Raw genomic sequence first — 23,958 nt, forward strand, 5'->3', positions numbered from 1 at the left:
ATTACCAAATTTAAATTTAAATTGGCTTTCTAAATTCATTTGATTCGGCTATGCAAACTTTTAATTTAGTTTTGTTTACTGTTTTAACGCACTCAGCTTTTTGGGTTCATTATCATTTTTTAGTACTTGTTTTTAAATTTTTCGTACAAGGTGGCCTTGATTATTTTTTTCTTTGTTTACCCCAAGCTTACTTAATTACCGACATTTTTCTATGTGTACAATCGTTGTATCTTTATCGGACATCCTATTCTCCGACGCGAGATTGCTAAGATAAACAGTGATGTTCATTGTGTGCATTAGATAAAGCTCGGTAAACACAATTCGAGAGACACTTTCGGTTTTGCAACGGCCCAAAAATATTACTCAACCGGCTGGGAGCTTTTTCAAGCTCGCTCTGATCTGCGGGAAAAAAAACTTGAATGCGATTCCGAAACTGAAACTGAATTTTTTACCTGGATCCAAATCTGCTGGCAGTTGTGAGCGGCGAGCGAAGTGCAAAAGACGCCGTCGTAGTTGTAAATAAGCAAAATAAACACAATTTTCTGCTGAAACCGAACCGGAATCTCTTACTCATCTAGACAAAAAGAAACAAAAACTGAACTTCGTACTTAAAGTGGGACTTTATAGTGCTTGAAAGATGGATCAGAAACGAGCCATGCTGTATCCACAAGTGGATTTTAATACCCCGAGTGCCCCTTCACCAACTCCAACCAGGGAATTGGTCAATCCCATGGGTTTGCCCGTGGAGGCGCCTCCATCTTACGATATGGCTGTGTCTGTTCCGGTGGTTCCAGCGGTTTCCGCACCACCGATTGTACCAGCATTGCCACCAGTGGTTGTTGTCGAGCAGCCAACTCCACTGCCACCTACAGTGGTTCCAATTGGTTGGTAGTTTGTTTGGTTTAAGGTTTGGCTTAAAGCCATTCTGACGTCACTTCTGTTATTGCAGATACCCTGCATTTGGGGCCAAACCGATGCAGAGTTCTTTGTCCCGCTTGTGGAGCCAACAAAACCACCAGGATGACACACACGGCTAATTCCAGAACGCACTTGGTAGCTGGTATTCTCTGCTTAGTAGGGTAAGTTAAAGTCTCTTAAAAAAGATATAACATAATATAAGCAACATAACAACATACAAGACCTTCCATAACTCAAGCCACTGTATGTAGGAAAAATTAGTTTGTGCTACGGCATTGATTTGACTTGGACTAATAATTAGTGCCACTAAAATGACATATATAAAGTTAGAAAGAAAATATATTTTAACGATAATTAAAAAACCTTGAACATTGATGTGAATAGAACTTTACCTCAGCGATGTATTGAAAAGGTTTTTTTTACTTCGATTTTTAAACCATTCCGAACATTTTTAAAATGGGGAATTTAATTTTTTTAGTTAGTGCATATGTATAATATATTTTAATATAATATTAAGTTTCTACGAAATCTGAGGTTATTGCTATTAAATTTGAGGTTTTTGTCCCCAATTAAGTGGTACAACAATAACGCACCATTACATTGTAGTTAAAATTAAAACTTTTAAAGATTTATTAACAATTTTGTTATTCCTCTTGTTTTTATAGATTTTGTTGCTGTGCCTGTTTTGTACCCTATTGCATGAATAGTTGCCGTACAGGGAATCACTACTGTCGCAAGTGTAACACATTCCTGGGAGCCTACAATCCAAAAGGGATTAACTAATGATAAGACTGCGGTATTTGTGATCTGAGTGCTACAAAAAAAAGTAAAACAGTCACAGTTGGAAGTTCAATGCAAACACAAATCAACTGATGTTTGTCTACGAATAAACTAAGATTGTACAGAAGCGCAAAGCGTTAGAGAGAATCTAAGGAAAACAAAAAATAATCACCCATTATATAAATATCTGTGAGGTTGCTAAAAATTTTAAGTTTCCCTATTCTTCTTAATATAAGCAAAACCGCTTACCTTCGCTTTGCTTTGGCAGAAGCAGCTGGCCTTTGACTGGCATATATTAATAAAAGCGTGGGTGGAAGCTTCGCTTAGCTAGACAATAAAAAGCAAACAAAAACAAATGACTAGCAATTTCAAATTCTATTTATTTTGGCGCTAAGATAAGCAGAAAAGCTACCAGATCGTCTCGAAACCGACGCTGGCCAACACTGTTAACGCGGCGAAATCGATATATCGATAGCCTTAAACAGATTATATCGTAATATGGCAACTCTGCTGCAAAAAGACAATTGCAGAAAGTTTTTTTCACAACAAAAAGCCACCGAAAACGCTCAAATTAAGCAACAAATGCGTGCGAAAAGCGCAGCGAATCTCCACTGAGCCTCTGTTGTGCGTGTGTGTGGGTGCGTGGGCGTGGAAAAGTGGGCGCACGACAACAAAACAGCACAGGAACAGGCAGAGCAGCGAGCAGAGCTCCCAGGCAGCGCAGTAGCAGCGCAGCAGGGGCGGGCAGAGGCGTCAACAGAGGCGGAAAACTCGGGCATTTTCAGGCACTGCAATTTGTCGAATTGTTTTCCACCAGCCCAGGCGGTTTTCCCTCTATATTATGGACAAGAAATCCTCGCCGGTGCGACGACAAAAGCGGCAGGCGAAGGTGATCGAGGAGAACTTTTGGGACTGCAGCGTCTGCACATACAGAAACTCGGCGGAGGCCTTCAAGTGTCGCATGTGCGACGTGCGGAAAGGTGAGTGACCCCGATTCACCCGACTCATCCGATTCCCCAGATTGCCAGGCGCGTTCCGGTTTTCACTTTCTTGATCGAGTATTGAATGGTTTTTGGAACGATTTCTAGTGCCTAATGCAAGGATAAGTAGTGAGATTCATGTAAACAAAAATATTTAGTGCAAACAAGTATCTTGCAGATACATTAGCTTATCAGTACAATTTAAAAACAACTGTGTTTACCCAAAGATATTTACGACTAATGTTAAGTAATGGGAAGGTTAATAGTTTTATTATTTGTGTATCTATACTTATTTTATGTAAAAAACAAATATTTGTACAAGGATATACCTACAAGTTGTAAAGAGATTTAAAAGTCTGATCAAAAGGATAAATCTTTGGGAACCGGTCTGCTCAAATGTATCTAGATATAATTTCTGAAAATGAATTAAAGTTTTTATTTTTTATTCATCATTTCCTGTCAACTCATTTCGATTCGAGTTTTAAAATTTAAATGAATAATAATGTTTAACTTGTCTGCAGTTTAGGTTCCAAACTTGTTCACATTTCGACATTAATATATGAATAGAAAAATGCTTGCAAGCTCGATTCCATTGCGTAAAAGTGAAAACTGGAACACACTCGGTTAAGTTGAACCCAAAAAACCATTTACTAACAATTTGAACCCTTGCCCCCAGGAACCTCCACCCGAAAGCCGCGCCTGAACTCAGCGCTAGTCGCCCAGCAGGCCGCCACTTTGCCGGGCGCCAGTGCCAACATGCCCAACGGGAAGTCCGCCTCTGGATCGCGGCACGGCAGCGGGCACGACCGGCAGCGGCACAAGCGGTATCCGGCCCGCTTGAAAAACGTTGACCGCTCGACGGCGCAGACGCGGGAGGTGACGGTCAACTCGGTGACCGTGTTCATCACAGAGTACAAGGCCAAGCCGGTGAGCAGCCGGCGGGAGTCGAGCGAGCAGAGCTTCAGCGAGAGCAACGACAGCCGGAGTTAGAGGAGGGGCGGGACTCGAGGGCCGTTCGCCCCCCAGCTCCCCGATATTCTACGCCACGGTTCCCGGTCCCCCTGTTACGAGTTGTAAATTCTAAGTGTTAGGCCCCTGGCGATAACAATTGTAAATCGAAATCCGTTTAAGTTACCAAGTATTAGGCCACGTTTTAAAGCCCTACCCCCCCAAACGCCACGCCCCCCACTCCAAAAACAAGTTCATGACTTCCAGCCCAGGCCAAGATGGCGAAAGCAAAGCGAAGCGACGGCGAGTCGATTGCATTTACACGACGCTCTCCAAGCCCAAGCCCCAAATCCAAACCCAAACGCAAACGCAAATCCAAATCTAAATCCAATCTTTAAAATGCGCTAAACCCTGTATATAGGCGATGCATGAGTTCCCCGAATATCTCTGTCTCGTATCGTAATTTTATTTTAGTTGTAATTTTATTCTGCTACTCTAATTCCTAATTTATTGATGAAAAGGCAACAATGTATAACCGCCGTGTACATGTTCAACAAAGATATCATTTGTTTTGTAAGTGTCGAATTAAAATATGGTTTAACTAAGTGCAAGCTAATCTCAATGTTCCACTAGCAGCGCCCATCTCCAATGGTTTGTGTAACTATTATAAACTATACTTTTTTTTTATTGGAAAAATGAAAAAGAACAAAACTAGATAATGCTGCTTGACAACGAAGAGTAGGGAAGAGAGAGCCACGTAGCTTGGTTGTAGACAATTTGCTAATTTTAATTCGTTTTTTATACAAGACTGATTAAGCGTTACCAACCAGATATACCAGATATATAGACGACCACGACAGCACCCAGCAGCCCGAGTCCGAGTCCGAGTTTTGATTTGGTTTTTCAACCCGAGGATCCTTCCAGCAAACAATAGACGAATACTCAAACTCGCAATGAGAGAATTTTGTACTTAGCAGAGCTTAAACGCTCTTCCACCATAGCAATAATTACTTAGCAAACAAACAATGAAAACAAAAAGAATTTTGATATGAACGATTGTATTTAATATTGGATAACGGATATAATGGTTTATAAAGTGCTTGATATTTGTATTTTGAGATAGATTATTTAGCCACACAACAAAACTCATTCACTCTCACACACTCACACACACACACTCCTCAAAACTGCCGACTGTAGTCAAAGAATAACTTCCAATAGACAACGTTTAACTTGGATTATCGTAAACATTTACAATTAATATCGAACAGTTTGTATTCCAAAATGCTTGGCCAGTTGAGCATTAATCAACAGCAACAACAAAGACAAAAACAAAAGCAATTAAAGCCGCACTCACACAACCACACGGATAGTTAAAACTTGAATTCCAATTGTAAAGCATAAACTTTTAAAGCATTATAAAATACATTAAATAAATTTCGAAAATGCTATTCCAAATCGTTGTCTTCTTCTCCTCTCTCTCTCTCTCTCTCTCTTCCTCTTCCTTGCCTTTAACATTTGAGTTTAATATTTTTTATTTGAGCTTATCCGACTTGCTTGCTAAACTTTTGCTGCCAAGTTTTATTTTTGATTCTTTTTATGGCTGACATTCGGCTTAAAGTTTAAAGGTCTTTAAAGAGCAAAGGAGCCGAGAGAACCACCCTGCGTGAATGCCAGTACATCCCCAGGATCCAGGACCACCCACGCGTCGCCCTTCCCTTCACCTCCCCTCCCCGCCACTCCCCCTTTTTGCCTGTATGTGTTTGTGTGTGTGTGTGTTCCGGACGAGGGGAGCACCATCTGTATCTGTATCTCTGGAGCTGAGTATCTGCGTATCTGCTTACGCGTGCTCCCAGCCTCGAGTTTTCGGGCCTCAGATCAGAGGACAGGGCTCCTGCCTCAGTGTCTCGGTTTCAAATGCACGGAAAATGGGAGCTGGAGCTCCGGCTCCAGAGCCACTGTCTCTGGTCGATGGCTACGCCTTTGGCAGCTGCCTCAACTTTTCGCACAGAGCCGGAGCACAGGCACATCGCACGCTTCGCAAATAAATTACAAATTGTTTCGTTCCAGCTATGCTGTCACAGTCGAGCCTTCCTAATTCCATCCGCCGTCTGTCGCGTTTCCCATCTGAATATGCATGCATACGTATCTGAAAATGTTGTGTTATTTTAGTATCATCTAAATTAAAAAAAATTCTATACACAATATTTGTTTATCAGAAACTGGGAACAATAACATTTCATTTAAAAATAATAAACTGTTAATCAACTTGTTTTGTGGTCAATAATAATATTATTTAATTTATACTGCAACTCCAAACCAATTTTGCTTAACTTTTTGTACATACTGTATAATTTATAGGTTTACTACCTATATATGGTATTGATATAATATATTTTAAAAGGGTAGAATGTTAAATTTTTCGTAGGTATGCAATGGCGTCGTTAAAAGTTAGTTTTAATAAAATTAAGATCAACTAGAATCGGTAAAGTACAACTTGAGTTATTTCTGTGGAAATAGTTATTTACCATCAATGGAAAAATTGTCTAGCTTTTTTCATCCAAATTAGTTAAGCTTGACTGTACCCACATACAGACACACACAATTTCACCCACATCTCTCACCCATTCGCAGCCCTCGCGCAATTCGCTTCAGACTTCTAGCTCGGCGTTCGAAATTCTCCCGTTCGTATTTTCTCTAAAATGTTAAAATTCACAGGACCTCCTGCCACACAGCCCGGCATACCATCGCCTCACCATCCGTACCACCCCCTCTCCCTTCTTCCCCTTTGCCCCCGCACAAATATTTCCATCCCTCTAGTTTTGGGCCACAGGCGGCAGGACCTGCGTTATCAGCGCCACACTCTGTGGGCTTATCTTCCATGTGCGCTCCGTTCTTTGGCTCCAGCTACAGCGACGGCAACCAGCTCCATCTCCATTTCGTCCTGCCTCCTGCGTCCTGCGTCCTTCGTACATTCGTCCTTCGTGGCCCTCCGCCTTCTTATCCGTTTGTTTGTCCGTGCTTCCGCCTCATCTGTGCGACCGTCCGCACATCCTGTGCCACCCAACCGGTTTTGAGTTCCGAGTCCTTACCCTCCTCTCTCCTCATGTCCTTCCTCCTTCACTCTGCTCGCCTCCTTGGGTGTGTGTAGTTGGAAATTCTCGTTTTGCTCGGAGGAGCGACAAAAGAAAAGAAAATCAACGCTGCAGCATTTGGAAAATGTTAAAAATGTTGCTTTCGCATGACGCATACGCCGCGTTGTCCGAACGGAGGATCGCCTGGAAAACAAAGGGAGGAGCAGGAGGAGCAGGGGGATTCTTGTGGGTGAGGAGGTGTGTGTGCCACTGGATGTGGCACTGGTAATCCCCGCAAGTAACTTGAGCACTTTATGGCACAACGCGCACGTGTGTCTGAATCCAAATCTGAGAGTGTGCGAGTGCGAGTGTGTGTGTGAGTGTTTGTGTGTGGGTGTTAGATAACCAATGTGCTGCAGGGGAATCCCCTTAAAGCTGCGATAGCTCACCGCTTTAAACACTCTTTGGGCTTTAGCCATTTTAATTACATTAAAAACTTTGGCTGGCATTAAATAAATTCGAGCCGAAGATGAAGATGGGTCCAAAAAGCTGCTGAATCCTGAAAGTCGACGGCGAACGGCAAACTTATGTCACTTTGATCCTTGCGAGTAACTTTTGGGCCAACTCATGCGAGAGACAATGGGGAACTACCCCCCAACCCATCCCCACCCCCTTCTCCCCCAGCTTCGTAATCAAGTTAGTCTTTAAAATTGAAATTCCGGCATTAGGCAAGGAATGCGACCAACGTAAAACACAATCTATCCGAAAGGGGTGGCTGCCAGCAAGGACTTTTCAGGGAGGGAAATCGTGTGAGGAAGGGGGAAAACTGCTCTGGAATAGGAAAATTCTCTGTCGCTTATCTGTTTCAAATGTGCCACAGCACGTCGAATCGAATGCCCCAAGAAATTATTATTCGTCACCCATTACTGTCTGTCAAGTAAATCATTACTAATTGGAATTGCATTTTTGGGTGCTCAAATTAATACTTTAATCTGGAGTGAGGGCTCTTTTGAAGATTTATTGTCCATAACTACACCTGCTAAAAAAGTTAAAGTTTACTACAAAACAATTACACAAAGCTCAAAATGTTAAAATGTAAAAAATTTTATTTCGTTACAATCTTTCTACCATTTTATTTAATAATTATACTTTACTTAAAAGTATTATTTTTAAAGTTACATTATATTAACGAATACTAATAATACTAGTTCAACTGTATTTATGGCAGTGCAGTAAAGCGTATTCATTAAATTACTTAAAGATTATCCTCTGAACTTCTTTGAACTATGTTTTGTAATTATATCCACAATCGTATATTCTTAATAATATATTCACGAATTCCCTTTTTCCATTAAAAACTTTTTCTTAGCAATACCCAAATAGCATGACCCATAAATTGAGTAGCCAGTGCGGCATACGCTTCATTCCTTAATTAAAGTTGAAAATTAAAGTTTCTGGAAGAGCGAAGAATGTACGACAATCGCAGTGTCACCATCACCCCCACGGGTCCTTTGAAAGCCCCTCGGACCCCCGAAGGCCCGCCCCCTCTCTCGTTTTGGCCCTTCGGCCCGTTTGGGCCGTCAGCTTCATTGTGTTTATTTCTCATGTTAAAATCAAATTCCCGCGTGTGCAATTTTTCATTTGGCCCGAGAGCCGGAGTCCCGAGCCCAGCGGCGGAATGAAAGGGAAGTGGAAAAATGTGTAAAGGTGCGTGTGCCGGGGAAAAACCCGACGGCAGCGGGACGAAGTGGGAAAGGGGGTTGGGGGGCTTGGGTTTGGGTATCCTTAGGGGGTGGCACTGGGGCGTTTTTTTTGTGCGGTGGGGTGGTGTGATTGCTCGGCTGCCTCTTCCGGCGTGCTGTCTGACGTCAGGTGAAGTCAGCTTAAAGAACAACTTTTGCCTACAAACTTTTGCCGCCAGCTTCAATTCTTTCCGTTTTCCCAGGCTTTTTCCCCTTTTGCAGTTTTCCTTCAGTTTTTCCAGCGACTGCAAGCGCGTTGAGCTGCATTTTGGGTTACATTTTCGATACCTGTCGGCATGTGTCGAGCAGCAAGAGGTATTCCCCATTCGCCCCCCAATCTGCATCTTTCTTCTCGATTTCTCCTCCTTGGCGCCCGCATAACTTGCGCTCTAAACAAAACAAAAATGCGTTGGCCAAAGCGTAGGACCCAGCGAACAGAACAGAAGAACCAGAGACAGCCATGGAGAATCCGGCATTGAGGGGGGCTTCGAGAGGGGTATGGGGGCCGCGAAGGGGCGTGGCAGGGCAGAGGCAGCTGGCTGCGATGACTACGATGGCGATGGTGATGGCGACACTGGCAAGAGCAAAGGCAACGTTAGTGCAATACGCTAATCCAAGTGGGTCTCTTCGCTCTGCTGTGAAGAACTTAGAACTAAGAGATCGAAGAGATTTTTGGTATAAGCAGATATGAAATTGGAACTTAACAACTAAAAAATGAATACATTTTTAAAGTATTTATTAGCTTTTAAACCCCATTTTCTGTGACTTTAAAAGAATCCTTTTAAAATCCTGTCAAATTAAAAAAAACATGAGTTTTAAATGTATTTTTTCTTTAAACCTTTTGTAGATCTCTTATGAATTCCATGTAATTTTAAGAAAGCTTGAATATGCAAGATAAAATATTTAGCAATATTTAAATATTCCTTAAATCTATAAGCCACAATAATTTCTAGCAGTATAACAATAGTTAAAAACGGCATTTATCCTTAACAAAACTTAAAAATGTTACCATCTAGTTTTGATTACATACTTTCTTGTATTTGATTTCTATATCTAGATATTTTTGCAAAGGTTACCTCACTATTTCCTGCTAAAGATATGGAAGGGTATCCTGCCACCGACTGACCAAATCGCAATAAGCCGCTTCATCCTGCCTGGCTGCTCGCTGGCTCTGGCTGAAAGGACAGCGACAGGCCGCCGAGGACGAGGACGAAGGAGAGGCGGATGAAGAGCAGGCAAGAACAAGAGGGGGACGAAGGGGAAAGAGAAGGAGGAGGGGATGGGGTCGAGAAGAAAGGAGGGGAGGCAGACACGACACACCAAGTGTACAATAGCTTTAAGCTTAAACTCTCGCACACTTGCACGCACACACGCTCACTTGCTCCACACACATACACACACAGACAGAGGCACACTTACACACGGATGGTGCACATATATTTGGGGAATACAGGGCCACGAGCAACTCGAGAGAAAAAACAATATTTTTGTTGCTTTTTTCCCGCTGCGTGCTGAGAAACCAGAGAAGTGGAGAAACGGAGACCCAGCCTTGGGGCGAAGTTCGTCTGCTTGTTTTTAAAGGGGGTACACAACCGAAAGGTGGGGGGGGAGGGGAGGTGGTGGGAGAAGGGGAGGCGAGAGGGGGTCGCTACACGATCGGTGGGGCACCCTGTATTTGCAGCTGCTGACGGGGAAGAAAATTCACGGACGAACGCTATGTGTCCAAGTCCAAGAAAGAAAAATACTTGCCAGGCGACAGCGCAGCACAAACAGCCAGAGTTTCCAGGGCTACAGCAGCTCCGGAATATCCGAACAGATATTGGAGCGTATGCTATATAGCATTGGCACCCGCGAAGGTCCCCAAAACAAAGTTGGACTCCCGCGAGCAGCTGAACCAACTGCAGCGAGGGTTTTATTTATAGATGTATCAGCGGGGGACCCCCAGCAAAGCTAATCAGTCAGTTCTTGGAAACTATTAAATGTGACTAAGTAAATACAATACAATATAATTTCCACCTCATAGATAATATAAATAAAAGATTAGATTATGTAAATACCTTGTAAGAAGAAAAACTTTTTAGTAAACATAACATAACCTTTGCACTATTATAAGGAATGTTTAAAATAGTAAAGGTATCTTCATATAATAAAAGAAAATCAACATGGGATATATGTACATACATATGTATATTTATTTGGCTAAGTCTTCATTGTATATTTAATGCTCATGAGAATCTGTTCTAAATCGAAATGCTCCATTATGGGACAATTTACACCATCGCTCAATTCAGGAAAATGGGTCATCCAGAAAGCGAAGCAGCGCCTATCTGCGATCGGAGCCAAGTGTGCTTCCTTATCAGGGAACACCGAAAATTAAATGATATTTTTCGGTTTGTACAGCTGACGGAGGCCCGATAAGAACAATGCCCCGCCCCCAGAGAAAAGCGTAGGTAACTCCCTGAAAGTACAAAGTCCTACATCTGGAGATTATGCCCTTAGCAGCCCTGATGGAATGGAGGCATACAAGGAACATACAATAACTTAGGATATATAATTATTTAGTTAAATTATTACTTATGTGTTTTTACTTTTCAGTTATGTGGATTTTAATGAACTAAAAAGTTGATTGGTAGGATGTAAAAGGTTTTTAGTTAGAGGTGCCATAAGAACTTTCAAAAGGCTTGCTTATAATCAAATATAATAAAATAGAGCCTAAAAATATGGCACTTTATACAGAGATACTATGTAGTCACCAGTTACTACAAAGTTGGGAGTAGTATTCATAGTGAGTACTATATAGAATACGGGAATTGCAGCCCTGGCAGAATGGAGCAAAGTGGAGGGAAGGCAACGACGGCAACGGCGACGGCGGTGGCAACGGCAACGGCAACGAAAGGCAAGGCGGCCAGGCAAGACGGCCAGCTCCAGCAATAGCTATATGGCTATAGCTACGGATACATCTACAGCTACAGCTACAGCTACAACATCTACGGCTCCGAGGGGGCGGGGCGGGGGCGCAGCGCCCATTTGAGGCAGCCATCAAGTAGCGAATTCAGCGCCACGACGTCGAGCGTTTGACATATCCCCATACTTGCTGGCGCGCCGCACCGAAAAGTATCTGAAAATCGATGAAATTCATCGCAGGCAGGCGGCAGATAAAAGAATACGCTACTTTATGGCGCGACCGCCACCAAAAAGGGCCGCATTAAACTGGCCGAAGAGGGCATTTGCAACGAAGTCCAAACTTGATGGTGCCAATCGCCCCGGCAAGTATCTCGAAATTCGAGTGGATGCGAGCGGTCGCAGCGATTGAGATACTTTCTGGGGCGAATTTGTTCCCCCTCCAACTGCGCTCCTCACTACACAGTGGTGGGTAGTTGAGAGAGAGAGTGAGAGAGAGCGGCACCAAGAGAGGGGGGAGAGCAGTTTCTCTCTGTAACTCAAGCGTAGTATTGGTGAGTAGTATCTGTGTGTGGGCCTGCTGAATGTATCTCTCAGTTGCTGAATGAGCTTGAAATACGTTTCAAAAACACAACGGCCGTGCTAGAATTAAACAGCTCAAAAAGAGCTTATTAAACACAAAAAAACATTAAACAAATTTTAAATGCAACCCTTTGAAATATTCAACGAATTTACTCATTTTAAAGCAGACAGAAAATCGTCTGAAAAACAAGTTTAATTATTTATTGCCTACATTTCGGGGCAGGCGTGAGATAATCAAACATTGCAATTATCTGCATACACACACACATACACACGCACATGCACGTGGAGACCACAGACACAGTGCATTCCATGCACATTTCATGCATTTCCTTTGTACTGGGCAACTTATCAAGTTTCCTGTCCACCAAATGCAACCCCAAAATACTCCAGCCAGCAAATAGTCCCACCCCCCAAAGCACACGCACACGCCCCACCGCCCACCATTAAGCATATACAATATATTCCAACCATGTACTGTGCAACAGCAACTGCAACTGCAGCAACACCAACAGCGGCAACTGCAGCAAAGGCAACTGCAGCAATTGCAGCAACATCGCCATCAGCAATTCCGATTCCGATTGCATTTTTGTTGCACGCACATAATTTTTGTGTGTGGCTGTGGATAATGATTTGGTTGCATTTGATTTGGTTTCCTATTTTTATGCAAAAGTAATACCCTTACCTAACCAGCATCCGGATGCAGAAGGATCTATTTCACTATTTGGGGCTTCAAGTGCTGCACTTGACTTGTGAAAACTAGGTACTTTGCTAGTTCTTATTGCAATTCGTCTGGCCTTAGGTTTATTTAAATGTGTAAATATATATTCGTTGAATTGCAATTTTTGCTTTAATGCCTTTTAAAGATACAAAGTTGTGGTCCTAAGTCAAAGGGTGAAATATTTTACGAGGATTAACTTCATTGTATTTTATTGATGTTGTAAGAGCCTGTTTAGCTTATATCAAAATTTTGTTTATATAAAAAATTAAACATTTTTTGTAACGAGAGGTAGGTTCCCACATCAACTTCCTCTATATTAAACACACTACTTTGTTTAATCAAATTGCTGTTGCAAAAGGTAATAACATGTTTTATGTTCATATGCAGAGCATCTAAAATGGCACTAAAAAACTCAACTGAAGTCTGTCCCTTTTCGATGATAATGCTGCGGTTAAAAGGAAGTGCTATCCTGTCTCCTGGCTGCGGTGGCCAACAGTTTTTACTTATTTATGCGCTTTTCGAATTTGTTGCAACACATTTTAATATTCATTTCGGGGCGTGGCATCGCTCTGCCTTTGCAATTAACAGGAGCGGGTTAAGGAGTGGATCGGAGGAGGGAAAAGAGGGGGGAAGGGGGAGGCTAAAAACGAGTCGCAAAGATCCTAAGGCGGATCAGCCAGGCAGGCAGGCAGGTGGCTGACACAGAAACCCGGCTGCCAGCCGAAGCCAAGCAACAGGCGAAGCACCAATATTGGCAACACCAGCAGCAACATGCGGCAACAGCAACAACAACAATAGCAACAGCAGCAACATGCAACAACAATGGCAAGTGCCGGACAACTCTTGACATGCATATGCAAAGGTCTTTCCCAGGTTTTGCGGCTCACAATCAATTTGAGAGACCTTCGTTCGCTTCTCATTGGGAACCCGCCAAAATGCAAATGCAAATGACGACGACAACAGCAACAGCAGCAACAACAACAACAACAATAATAGCAGCAGCAGCAACAGCAATGTCGGCCCAGAATGAGAACTTTGACGAAGCCTTTGATGTGCGCCGTTGTCGATGGCTTAACCACCCACCCCCTGAAAAAAGCCGCACTGAAAGCCGCACTCCTCAACTTTTTAGAGACCCGAGACCGTAGTCCATATGGCACGCAATCTCACGAATAATCAATATTTGCTAGCAGTCCGGGATGGCCAGGTCAGGCTGAGACAGCGGAAGTCGTTGTCACATCAATGGCGACAAAGCACTTCCGCCGCTCCTCTATTCTCTTTCGGACAAAAGGATGCCGGTTGCCCGTGATACTCCTGAAAAACGGGGGCACTCGGAGAAAATAATTGCTTCTCATGGATTGAAGGCAGCGGCAGCATCAGCAAAATTTTTAGTTTCACAAATCTTAAGAGTTACATTTAGTCACAAAAAGAGCATAATATTATATTTCCAATGTCTGGTTGTTTTTACAAGTATAATACTATATAATGTTTTGTTTTTTGTGAATCCAGTGTAAAAATATATTTTATTTAGAAACGTCGTGCTTAAATAATATTTGTGTAATTGTTTGCATTATTAAACAAATTAAATAATAGGACCTACCAATTTTAGCTTGTATGTTTCGAATAACACAATATATTCTTTATTTATTTATATCAAATATAAGACTTTATTTTATATAAACACTTTTTCGCGGTGTACGCTTTCTTTAAGTCAAGAGTTTCGCTGGATTTTAGAACATCTCCTTTTACAGAACCGGGTTAAATTCTACGCTTTAATGGCTAAAGACCAAGGGATGAGACAAAAAGGGCAAATAGAGGGGGTTTCGGGGGGTTGGAACCAACGGTGTAAAGTTTCCAGCGGGAAAGCAGGGAGGCTGAACCCACCTACAAGCAAAAAGAAACGTAGGGGGCTACGATAACCCCTTATCTTTGTCAACTGGCGTAGGGCCACTGGAATGTCGGAGGGGTTGGGGCCCTCCACTGGGGATATACATATACATATATATTCCCCCAAGTTGTATTTTTTTAACGTTTTTCATTTCGTTTCGATTCGCTGCCAGTACTGATCGTCGTCTGCTCTTTGTGCATTCCTTTAGTTTGCTTTGCGTCGTCTCTTTGTCGCCTGTTCTCGGCTTTCCGTTCACCGATCCCCCAATTCTCCGCTGCCCAATTCTCCGTTCTACCGTCTACCGTCTACCGTCTCCCGTCTTCTGTCTTTCAAGGCATGCAGTCATCGGCGACGTCGCTGAATTTCATATCAGCCAAAACCAAACCATACCAAAACACCAAAACCAAAACCAAAAAACCAAAACCGAACCCAAGCGAACTGAACCAAACCGATGGTGATTCATCGAAATTAAAAATAAGTGTTTTGTATCTGTATCTCAGCGCTTGTTTCACATTCGCCGCTGTTGTTTTTGTTGTTTTTGCTGTCGCTGATGTTGCTGTTTTGCTCACATTCCACTGCCGACGATAGCTTCACTATTTTCCCTTTGCTTCAGAAATGGAATAGGGCTTTCAGATCGAAGTTATCTATATGAGTTCTAAACTTGATTTAGTTTTAAAATCAGTACTTTTTATGTACAAGCATCTTATTTTGTATGACTTAAATTTCCTGTAAAACAATCCTGAGTATTTGGGGAAAGTCTGAAAACCTTATCTTGAAACCATATATTTTACAAATATCTCAAGATATAATAGGTCTAATAAAAATAAATATCATTTTCACAGTTGTTGTTCTGAATTACAAAGGAATCCAGGAGATATAAACATATTCTGCAAAAAAAGAAAGCCGTTCTTAAACATTTATTCTAAGTAATTTATATTGTAGTAAGAGTACATACAATTTTTTAAAAATATAAAGTTTAGTGTAAGATTTTAAATTGAAACCCCAAATCGTGGGAACTTCAGTAAATGTGAGCTGTGAAAGAGGGCTCTTCCAGGATGAGCCTCCATCCTAGCGCCCAGATTAGTCATAGAACGCATCCTGCTCTCGGTTCAAGGACACCTGTTTCCACATTCCAGGCCGAGCGATCCCTGGCATGCAACATCCGCCATTCGAAGAGCAGGTAGGCAGTCGAGTGTGGTGTGGCTGCTGTGATAACCTTGCCGCGATTTCAGATGGTGGTGCTACTCGCATTGCCATTGCTTTCTAGTCGTAGAGCTAATGGTGGTGCCTCGAATATCCTTCCTTGGTCACCTTGGGCGGCATTCACGAAATGTGTATCCATGACACGCACACACACACACACACATACACTAATGTATCCAGGAGACACACATACGGGTCCGCTGTGGATTAAAATTTCTTCGTTCCTTTTACTTTTTTATGTTCGTAGAATGCATTTCCCTCGGCGAAGGGGGAGCGAAGGCAAGTCGTCCTGTATATGTGTGTGTGTGGATTGGGTGAAGGAGGGGGAGGGGGGCATTTATTTTCGGCATTTGAAGTTAGTCCTTTGAAAAAACGGGGGTTCGAATTCAAAGCGCTAGACCGAACGAATCGCAGCGAAAGGGACAGGAATGGAAATTCGAAGGGTTGCTCGACGTCCTCTTCCCTTCAAGCTTGCCTCAGTGTGTTTGTGTGTGTGTATCTGTGTGTGGAAGGAACACATTTGGATGCCAGACTGCCGTCGAGTCTCAAACTCCCTGTGCGACATTACGGCCAAGTGTAAGCAGCAGCAACATGAGCACAGCAGCAACATCGAATCGATTTTGGAATTCGTCTCGTGGCGAGTGTGTGGAAAATGCTGATAAATGGGAGTTAGACTCGGGACTTGGCCATTCAGGATCCCCCTCGACGGACTTCACTGCCACGGCCATGCTAATGAGACCCCCACAAAAAGGCCTCCCCCCACAAACACAGGGAAAATATGAGCTTCACTTCTGATAAAGTATATCACAAATTTGTTATCTTGTAAGGTTTCTTTAAGTTAACAAAAGCACAATTTGTAGAATTCACTTTTGTGCCCATAAATTAAACTAAATTATGCAGAGCCCTTTGCAATCAATATCAGAGTATTATCTATTTGCAAAAGAAATAAGTAAAGTATTTTGAAATAAATTTAAGAATAATGGATGAGTGTAATAATAGTTTTCCCTAGAAATTACCTTTTATAATTGTAAAGTTGTTTTTGAAAAAATAGTTGTTAGGAGCGGAAGTAAATTTCTAACTAGAGTTTTGATTGATTTCACTTTCAGATCTGAAATGTTCACACGGTTAAATGAATTGAATGAAGATTAACATACAAAATATTGAACGATTTCGCTTTATGTTTTCATTCAAGGTTTGTTTATTCTAATTTAAATCATAAAAAAAATTTAAAAAAAATTGTTTTACTTTGTATTTCCCAGGTTGGTTGATTCAGGTTCTCTTAAACTCCATCCAATTCAATGAAACCATTGTATTATTGTCACCAAAGCTTATCAGGTGAATCTGTGCTGCTTTGCTTTTCTCTGTGTAACAATTGCAGCTGTGCTCTCTGCTAGACGAAAATGCAACTGCAGCACCCCATGAACTAGGTACCCACAGCCCAACAACCCGGCAACCCCCCTTCGCCCAAAGAACAGCCAACGTGACCGATAAGTGATGAGGCCCGTTCGGTGGGTGGTGGCCCATTGGGGGGTGACTCCGTTTGTTTGCCCACGTCGACGCATTGATAAGATAAGCAATAGGCAAGTCGGAAAGTCTGACATCAGTCCCGTGGACCCCACAACCCCCCATAACCCCTCCCAAAACCCCTTCGGTACACCCGTTGTTGTCGTGACTCGACGCTTTCTTACGGCTGCGTTTCAGAAAATTCAAAATTCATAGAATGCAAATGTTGGCTAAACAACATTTTGCCCGGCACACGACCGCGCTCCCAGGTCCAGTCGCATTTCCAGTGTTCAGTGTTCAGTGTTCAGTGTTCAGTCGCAATCGCAGTCGCCAGCTGAGGCACAAACAGAAACAGAAATAGAAACAGAAACAAAAACTAAGACCACACCGATTCAGGTCTCGACCAGGAATCATAAGTGGAAAGGGGCAGTCGGCGAGAGCTTAAGTCAGGTTTTGTGAGTTGAATTTTAAGTAAAACTAACTTAAACGGGCCGCTCCGTCCAGGTTATAGCTCTAGAAATTCCCAACTTTAAACCGGGATTCACATTGAACGAATAAAGGGAAAATTACGGATTATAATTACTTTAATGTTCTATGAGCTCAGAAAAAAGTACCTTCGAAATAGATTCCTCTTATCGATGCGAAAATATTTTAAAACTAAGTCACTTTCTATCAAACTTTTCATGTATTTTTATGACAGTAACGAACAGTTCTAATTTTAGCAGGGTCCAATCTGATGATATCCTAAGGACTTAAAAGACTTAATCCTCCACAATTGTATTGCATGAATCTCGTTGAAGTTCTCTGCGGTTGAGGACATAAAGCTTGTGTTCATTTTATTTAGTCTGGTATAATGAATGTAATTTCAGGTTTTACAACTCTAACAAATACAAATATGTACTAACATTATAATCCAAAACTTTTTAGATTTTTTGGGACCCAGAGTTCTGTTCCTGCCTGGAATTCTTATATTAAAACAAATTATTAATTGCATTCCAATGGATATCTTTAAGGATTTGGATGTCGACAGGAAGGGCTGAATCCTATACAAATCAGAAGTCAAATTCTTCGGTTGCATACCATCAGCCATTTAATCACTTGGATAAATCGGATCTTTGTATTAATACCCGAATCCGAGTTCCAAGTCGGGGGACTAATCTGCTTGGGGCTATCTAAAGCTTTAATTTTGGGATCCAGCGGATTGAATAAAATTTCCGATTGGGTGGTTTCCCCATATACTTTAGCAGGAGTGTGTGTGTCCGTATATAATCGCACACACACACACACAGGCTCTTGACGCATACGCACATTTAATGCAAATTTAAGCAGTTAGCAAGCAAGTAAAACCGTTATGTGTACACAGGGATATGAAGCAGCGCCTATGTGTGTGCGTGTGTTTGTGTATATAAATGCAAGTGTTTGTAAATGCATCGATGCTTATACATAATGCAGGCAATATAAATAATTGCAGTACATAGGCGGTTGGCCAAGAGTGTGTGTGTGTGTGCGTTGCATAACCGCATATGCTATACACGCACATATTTGGTTGTGTGAATGTATTTATATACGTATATATCGGCATCTGCATCTCTGGCTGGCTGCACATTTCACTGCAATTGCATTAGTGCCGGGCCCTTTGTTCATTACAAAATGCAGAAACACACACACACAGGCATGGGCCCGAATAAAATAAATTTCCCACAAAACATTTACGCATTTTGCCGAGCAAGATAAACAGCAGACTCCCAGTGCAATCAATAAAAGCGCTGGCATTTGTTTGATTTTTATACATATTTAATTTATTTTCTCTTCTTCCGCATCGCCAACGTCATCGAATCGAATTTTTTACGGGGGGTTTCGCCTCCTAAAACAGAAATATCAATTGTCGATTAACTTAGATCTAGGGAAAACTTGCAATCGAAACTAAGGTGTTTTTCAGAATCAACATAGTTAATAATATAGTTTGCAAAAGAATTAAGGCATTCAGTATATTGCAGATTAACAAAAGTTCATCGAATCGGGCTCATTTAACTAATCCAAAAACAGAGAATCAGAGGAATCCTAACTTAACATAACATTGTACATATTTATTTAATTTTAATTTATTTAATTTAATCCTCTCGCTCTTTTCGCTTCTTGCTGCTTAAATAAAATTACGTAATTGTTGTTTTAGCATTAATTTTTGTTTGCTTCTTCATGTTTTCTTTTTTTATACAATACATTTTATATCACAATAGAAAAAAGAATTAATTCGCATATTCTTTTCAATCGTTATCTTCTCTTTTTGCTTGCTTACTTATAAATTAAACAATAAAAAATTTACAGAATTTTCTTTAACGTTTGTGTTTTGTGTGTTTGTGTATGGGTTTTGGGTGAGTTTTTTTTTTGCTATTAAACAAGGTTGTTTGTTTTTTATGTTTTTATAACTTTTGTTAATGGTTATTCTCCCCTCTTTTTCGTTATTTGACTAATTGTGGCTTGACAAATGTTATGAACTAAGTATTAAGTTTACGCGCTTTCTTTAGGTGTCTACTATTAACATTGTTTTTTGCTTAAGTTTTCGTTACTTTTTGTTTACGTTTTAATCAACTAAATTAAACGGCATATCTAACGACGCTGTACCAAACAAATTCGCAACGAAAGACGAGAAGAAAACGCCGAGGCACAAAAACAAAAAAGATACAAACACAGAAAAATATAAAGGGAGCACAGCACAAAGCAAGAAAAATGCGGTGGAGAGCGACAAAAGAGCGGAGAGTCAAGTCGCCAGTGCTTTAATTCCCCACACTCCCTCTGTTTTTTTCTTTTGCTTTGTTGTTTTATCGTTGCTGCTGTAGTTGTTGTTGCCTTTGCTGTTGTTGTTGCTGTGGCAATGGAGGACGCTGGCTTTTGTAGCCGAAGCGTGAATTAAAATAAACTATTTAAATTTATTTGCATCTGCTTAACTGCGGCCTGCATTGCACAAACACTCACACACACACATGCGTGTTTGGGTGTGTGTGCTGCCCACTCTCCTTGCTCCCTGGTCCCCCCACCCCCTCTCCTGCTTCTTATCGCGCGTCTCCATCGCCATGCACTTTGTTGCTGTCGGCCATAGCTGCATTTGTTGTTGCCTGCTGTTTCTTTTTTTTTCTCTCTTTTTTTTTTTATCGCTGCGTGCGTGTAAGCCGACGCCAGCGGCATCTCCCCTCTCTTTCTCTCTCTGCCCCCTAGGAACTCAACAAAATACAACGCAGCAGAGCGAGTTCCATGAACAGTGCTGCCTGCTTTTCAACCGAAAAATAGCTCTAGAGTAAGTTGATTTCTAACTAAAGCTGATTTAAATGAGTCATAGTCTTAGCTGATTTAAAAATTAAAATTTCGGTACAGTCATTTTCATAAAGTAGAATAACACAAGGAAGTCCCTTTGACACAAGCTAATTTTCATTTTTTTTTTTAAATATTTTTTTTATCGACAGGGGTTAGATAGAAGCTATTTTATATATATCGGCTATATACTCTCTTCTTCTGGAACATAAAAATTGTTCTAACACCTTATCCAGGTGAGTGGGCAAATTATTAAATGAAATTTCAGGTCGTGTTAAAAGGGCTTAACTAGTCAAGATTTCTAAATACCCATATAAACGTAAAAATCTGAAGAACTGAAACGTGAGTCTTTAAAGTTTCAAAATCTGTATGAGAAAAAATATTTAACTTTATCAATCTGCCATAAAAGTTGAGATAGCTATAAACCCTCTAAGCTGGCAGCACTCTCTCCCGACATCGTCTGTCTCTGTCCCCCCTTTCCCCAACTCCGCCCGCTCGCCTTGCTTGCTTGCGTGTGTGTTTTACTGTGTGTGTGCCTCATTGTTTGCTTTTTGTTGTTGCTGCGCTGTTGTTTTGTGCCTCTCTGCTTCGCTTCTCGATTCGTACGAAAAAATGTAGTACAGCGTGTGGTATGGCAAACGAAAGCTATGAGTTCTCAGTGTATCTTGTCTGCTCCGCCTTCCGTCTCTTTCCCGCCCTGAACCTATGGTTGGGAATTATAAGAGCCGCGAGCGGCCTCCTCCGCCGCGCAGGCGTTGCAATCATGGTGGACGCATCACCTGACCAGCCAGAGGCCCAAATTCAGCTTCTGCAGCTTGGGCAGCTTCATGATGATGTCGATGCCCTTGGAACTGAGTTGCGTGCAGCCATAGAGATCGATGGTCTTGAGATTGGTCAGATCCTCGGCCAGGGTTTGCAGGCCCTTATCCGTAATCCGGCTGCACTGTCCGATATTCAGGTTCTCCAACTCGTGCAGCGCCTTGGCGATCTTCAGCATTCCATGATCGGTGATCTGGCACTGGTTCAGGGATAGGGATCTCAACCGATAGAGTCCCTGGGCGATGTGCGTCAGTGCCTGATCGCTGATCTTGTCGCAGAAACTGACGTCCAGTGAGTTGATACCGCTGCCGCCCTCCGTAAGATAGGCCATTCCGATATCTGAGATATTATCGCAGGAGCGCAGGTTCAGTTGCTCCAGCTTGGGCATTCGTGCCAGGTGCTTCAGACCACTGTCCGTTACCGAGACGCAGAAGCTAAGGTTGATCGATTTCAGCGAGGTCAGACCCTGGGCAATGTGGCCCAGAGCCTCGTCACTCAACCTCTGGCAATCCTGCAGGCCCAAATACTCCAACTGCAGGTTGCCCTCGGCTGTTTCCCGGGAGAAACCCGCCAGGTGACCGATGCCCTGGTCACTGATGTGCCAGCAGGAGCGCAGATTCAGGTGCTTAAGCTTCTTCAGGCCCCACGCTATCAGCAGGAGTCCAGTGTTCGTAATGTTACAGCATCCGCCCAGTTCGAGGGTCTCCAGGTTCCTCAGGTGCTGTGCAATCCGGCCGAGACTCGTGTCCGTGATCTGTTTGCAGAGCGAGAGATCCAGTGTCTTGAGGTTGGGCAGGTCCACGCTGAAGGCATGGCCCAAGTTCATGTCGGCCACGTTGAAGCAGCCACTCAAATTCAGCGAGGTGAGAGCTGGTACTCCCAAAACTAGATCCTTAAGGGAGCGTCGCAGCGAGAGGATCTGCACCTTCTTGATGCCCCGCTTGACGAGGCAACTGAACAGACTTGGACTGGAGCGTTTCAGGTGCAACTTGGCCTCGACGCCCTTCCATACGCTCTTGGCGTACGCCGCATCCCGCCAGGCGGTACACACCTGGGCGGCCCTGCCCAAATCCCTAACAGGCAGATGCTCGAAAATCATTTCGAGCAGTTCGGGGAACAGATTGCTGATGTGGGTGCCCTCCTCCAGCGGAGATGGACTCTCGGGCGTTGCGGGCCTCTGCTGCAGGTGGTGATGATGATGGTGGTGGTGGTGGTGATGCTGGGCATGGGCTGCTGCCGCTGCTGCTGCTGCCGCCGCAGCTGCGGCCTGCTGCAAGTACAAGGCCGGCGGAAGGGTTTGTAATTGATGATGGGGCGGCCGGTGGTGCAGGGCGTAGGGCGTGAAGCGCAGCAGGTGGTGGTGGGTGGTGGGGGCCCCGGTCCGCGTCAGACCGGGCAGCTCAGTCTGTTGGTATAGTTCATCCATGGCCCAGGTGGGCGCCGCTCCTCCTCCGCCCACCGATCCTGCTCCTCCGCCGCTGGTGGCCGCTCCCCCATTGCTGCCAGATCCACCGCAGTGGCTATTCAAATTGTTCAACACCGCGATTGTCTGGTGATGGAAGGGCAGCAATTCCGTATTGGTGGCCATGTCCTCCTCTTTCTTGATACACTTGGCTTTTCTGGCTACGCTGCTACTTTGGGTCTACTCTTTTGATATTAATTTTCTATATAAGCTGCATTTTACTGTTTGTATGCTTAGTTGAAGACTAGTTGTGTTCACTGTGGTTCACTCGCGATGCACTTTAGGTTGAGAGCACACTGTGTCGGGTGGTTAGTTAGTGGAAGTCCCAAGTCTCTTTATTCAGTATTTATTCTTCCGACCGAGACAGGGGCGATGTGCGCGAACCGGACGACGACGAAAAACTCAACTCGGAACGCCAAGTTGCCTTGCTTTTAGCCTGAGTTGGAGAGAAGCGCGAGAAAACGAGAAAGAGAGCGAGAGACAGCGAGGGAGGATTTATCTTTATCTGAGCGTATTCAGCCATAAGGTTTTCCTTGCAGACCAGGTAGCGAACTGCGCTTTCTCTCTCGCCTGCACTCACAAAATTTGTTTACCAAATAATGGAAAATTCGTTGATTATTTATATCTTTAAAAATTTAAGATAAAATGTGCCCCAAATCAAAAATATTATTATAAATACAATAAAAGTCAACAAACATTTTTTGTGCAAGGTAATTCTTTAATATTTTTTAAATTCTATCACAAACTATAGATGATTCCTTACAAGCAGGTGCTTTAAAACATTTCAGGCCCATTCCCTGTTATTTACAATGCACAAATTATTAACCATTTGATCTTGATTAAGGCCGATTTGTTAAATTTTAAAACGACTTAATAGTTTATTTTTGCAGTGTATGCTCTCTGCCTTTTTGCCTCTTCAGCTGAATGCTGAGTCAACAGCGATTTTCGGTCAGTTTGGCTTGTTAAAGCTAGGTTTTAGGTGTGGGTGGAATTAAATGCAGTATTGGGTGAACGTTTTTAAAAATATAAAACCGATTAGGTTGTGTTAGAACTGAGGTCATAAAGATCTCGGGTTCACTTTCAAAAACAGCCTCTGACATCCGTTTGGATCAGGTGTTTTCTTCTACTTTTGCA

At 42.7% G+C, this 23,958-nt stretch overlaps 3 protein-coding genes and 1 long non-coding RNA gene across 4 annotated transcripts; 2 read left to right on the forward strand and 2 right to left on the reverse strand.

The window, feature by feature from the left end:
* Nucleotides 1-15: 15 nt before the first annotated feature.
* Nucleotides 16-566, reverse strand: LOC108096785. Its single transcript, XR_001771735.2, has 2 exons — nt 453-566; nt 16-399 (listed from the first exon to the last, which is right to left on the reverse strand). It is a non-coding gene; the product is annotated as an uncharacterized LOC108096785 (long non-coding RNA).
* LOC108096781 (lipopolysaccharide-induced tumor necrosis factor-alpha factor homolog) lies at nt 397-1,825 on the forward strand. The gene is made up of 4 exons (XM_017198657.2): nt 397-515; nt 579-884; nt 950-1,079; nt 1,584-1,825. Exons 2-4 carry the CDS (start codon nt 638-640, stop codon nt 1,699-1,701), a joined length of 495 nt encoding a protein of 164 aa, XP_017054146.1. The 5' UTR covers nt 397-515; nt 579-637; the 3' UTR covers nt 1,702-1,825.
* Nucleotides 1,826-2,192: 367 nt separating this feature from the next.
* Nucleotides 2,193-4,242, forward strand: LOC108096782 (RING1 and YY1-binding protein A). Its single transcript, XM_017198658.2, has 2 exons — nt 2,193-2,678; nt 3,355-4,242. Exons 1-2 carry the CDS (start codon nt 2,540-2,542, stop codon nt 3,666-3,668), a joined length of 453 nt encoding a protein of 150 aa, XP_017054147.1. The 5' UTR covers nt 2,193-2,539; the 3' UTR covers nt 3,669-4,242.
* Nucleotides 4,243-19,009: 14,767 nt separating this feature from the next.
* LOC108096812 (F-box/LRR-repeat protein 14) lies at nt 19,010-23,236 on the reverse strand. The gene has a single exon (XM_017198703.2). The coding sequence runs from the start codon at nt 22,948-22,950 to the stop codon at nt 21,319-21,321; it is 1,632 nt and encodes a 543-aa protein (XP_017054192.1). The 5' UTR covers nt 22,951-23,236; the 3' UTR covers nt 19,010-21,318.
* Between the last annotated feature and the right edge of the window lie 722 nt (nt 23,237-23,958).

This window comes from Drosophila ficusphila, unplaced genomic scaffold, assembly GCF_018152265.1.
Source record: "Drosophila ficusphila isolate 14025-0441.05 unplaced genomic scaffold, ASM1815226v1 contig_414, whole genome shotgun sequence".
Classification (NCBI taxonomy): Eukaryota; Metazoa; Arthropoda; class Insecta; order Diptera; family Drosophilidae; genus Drosophila; species Drosophila ficusphila.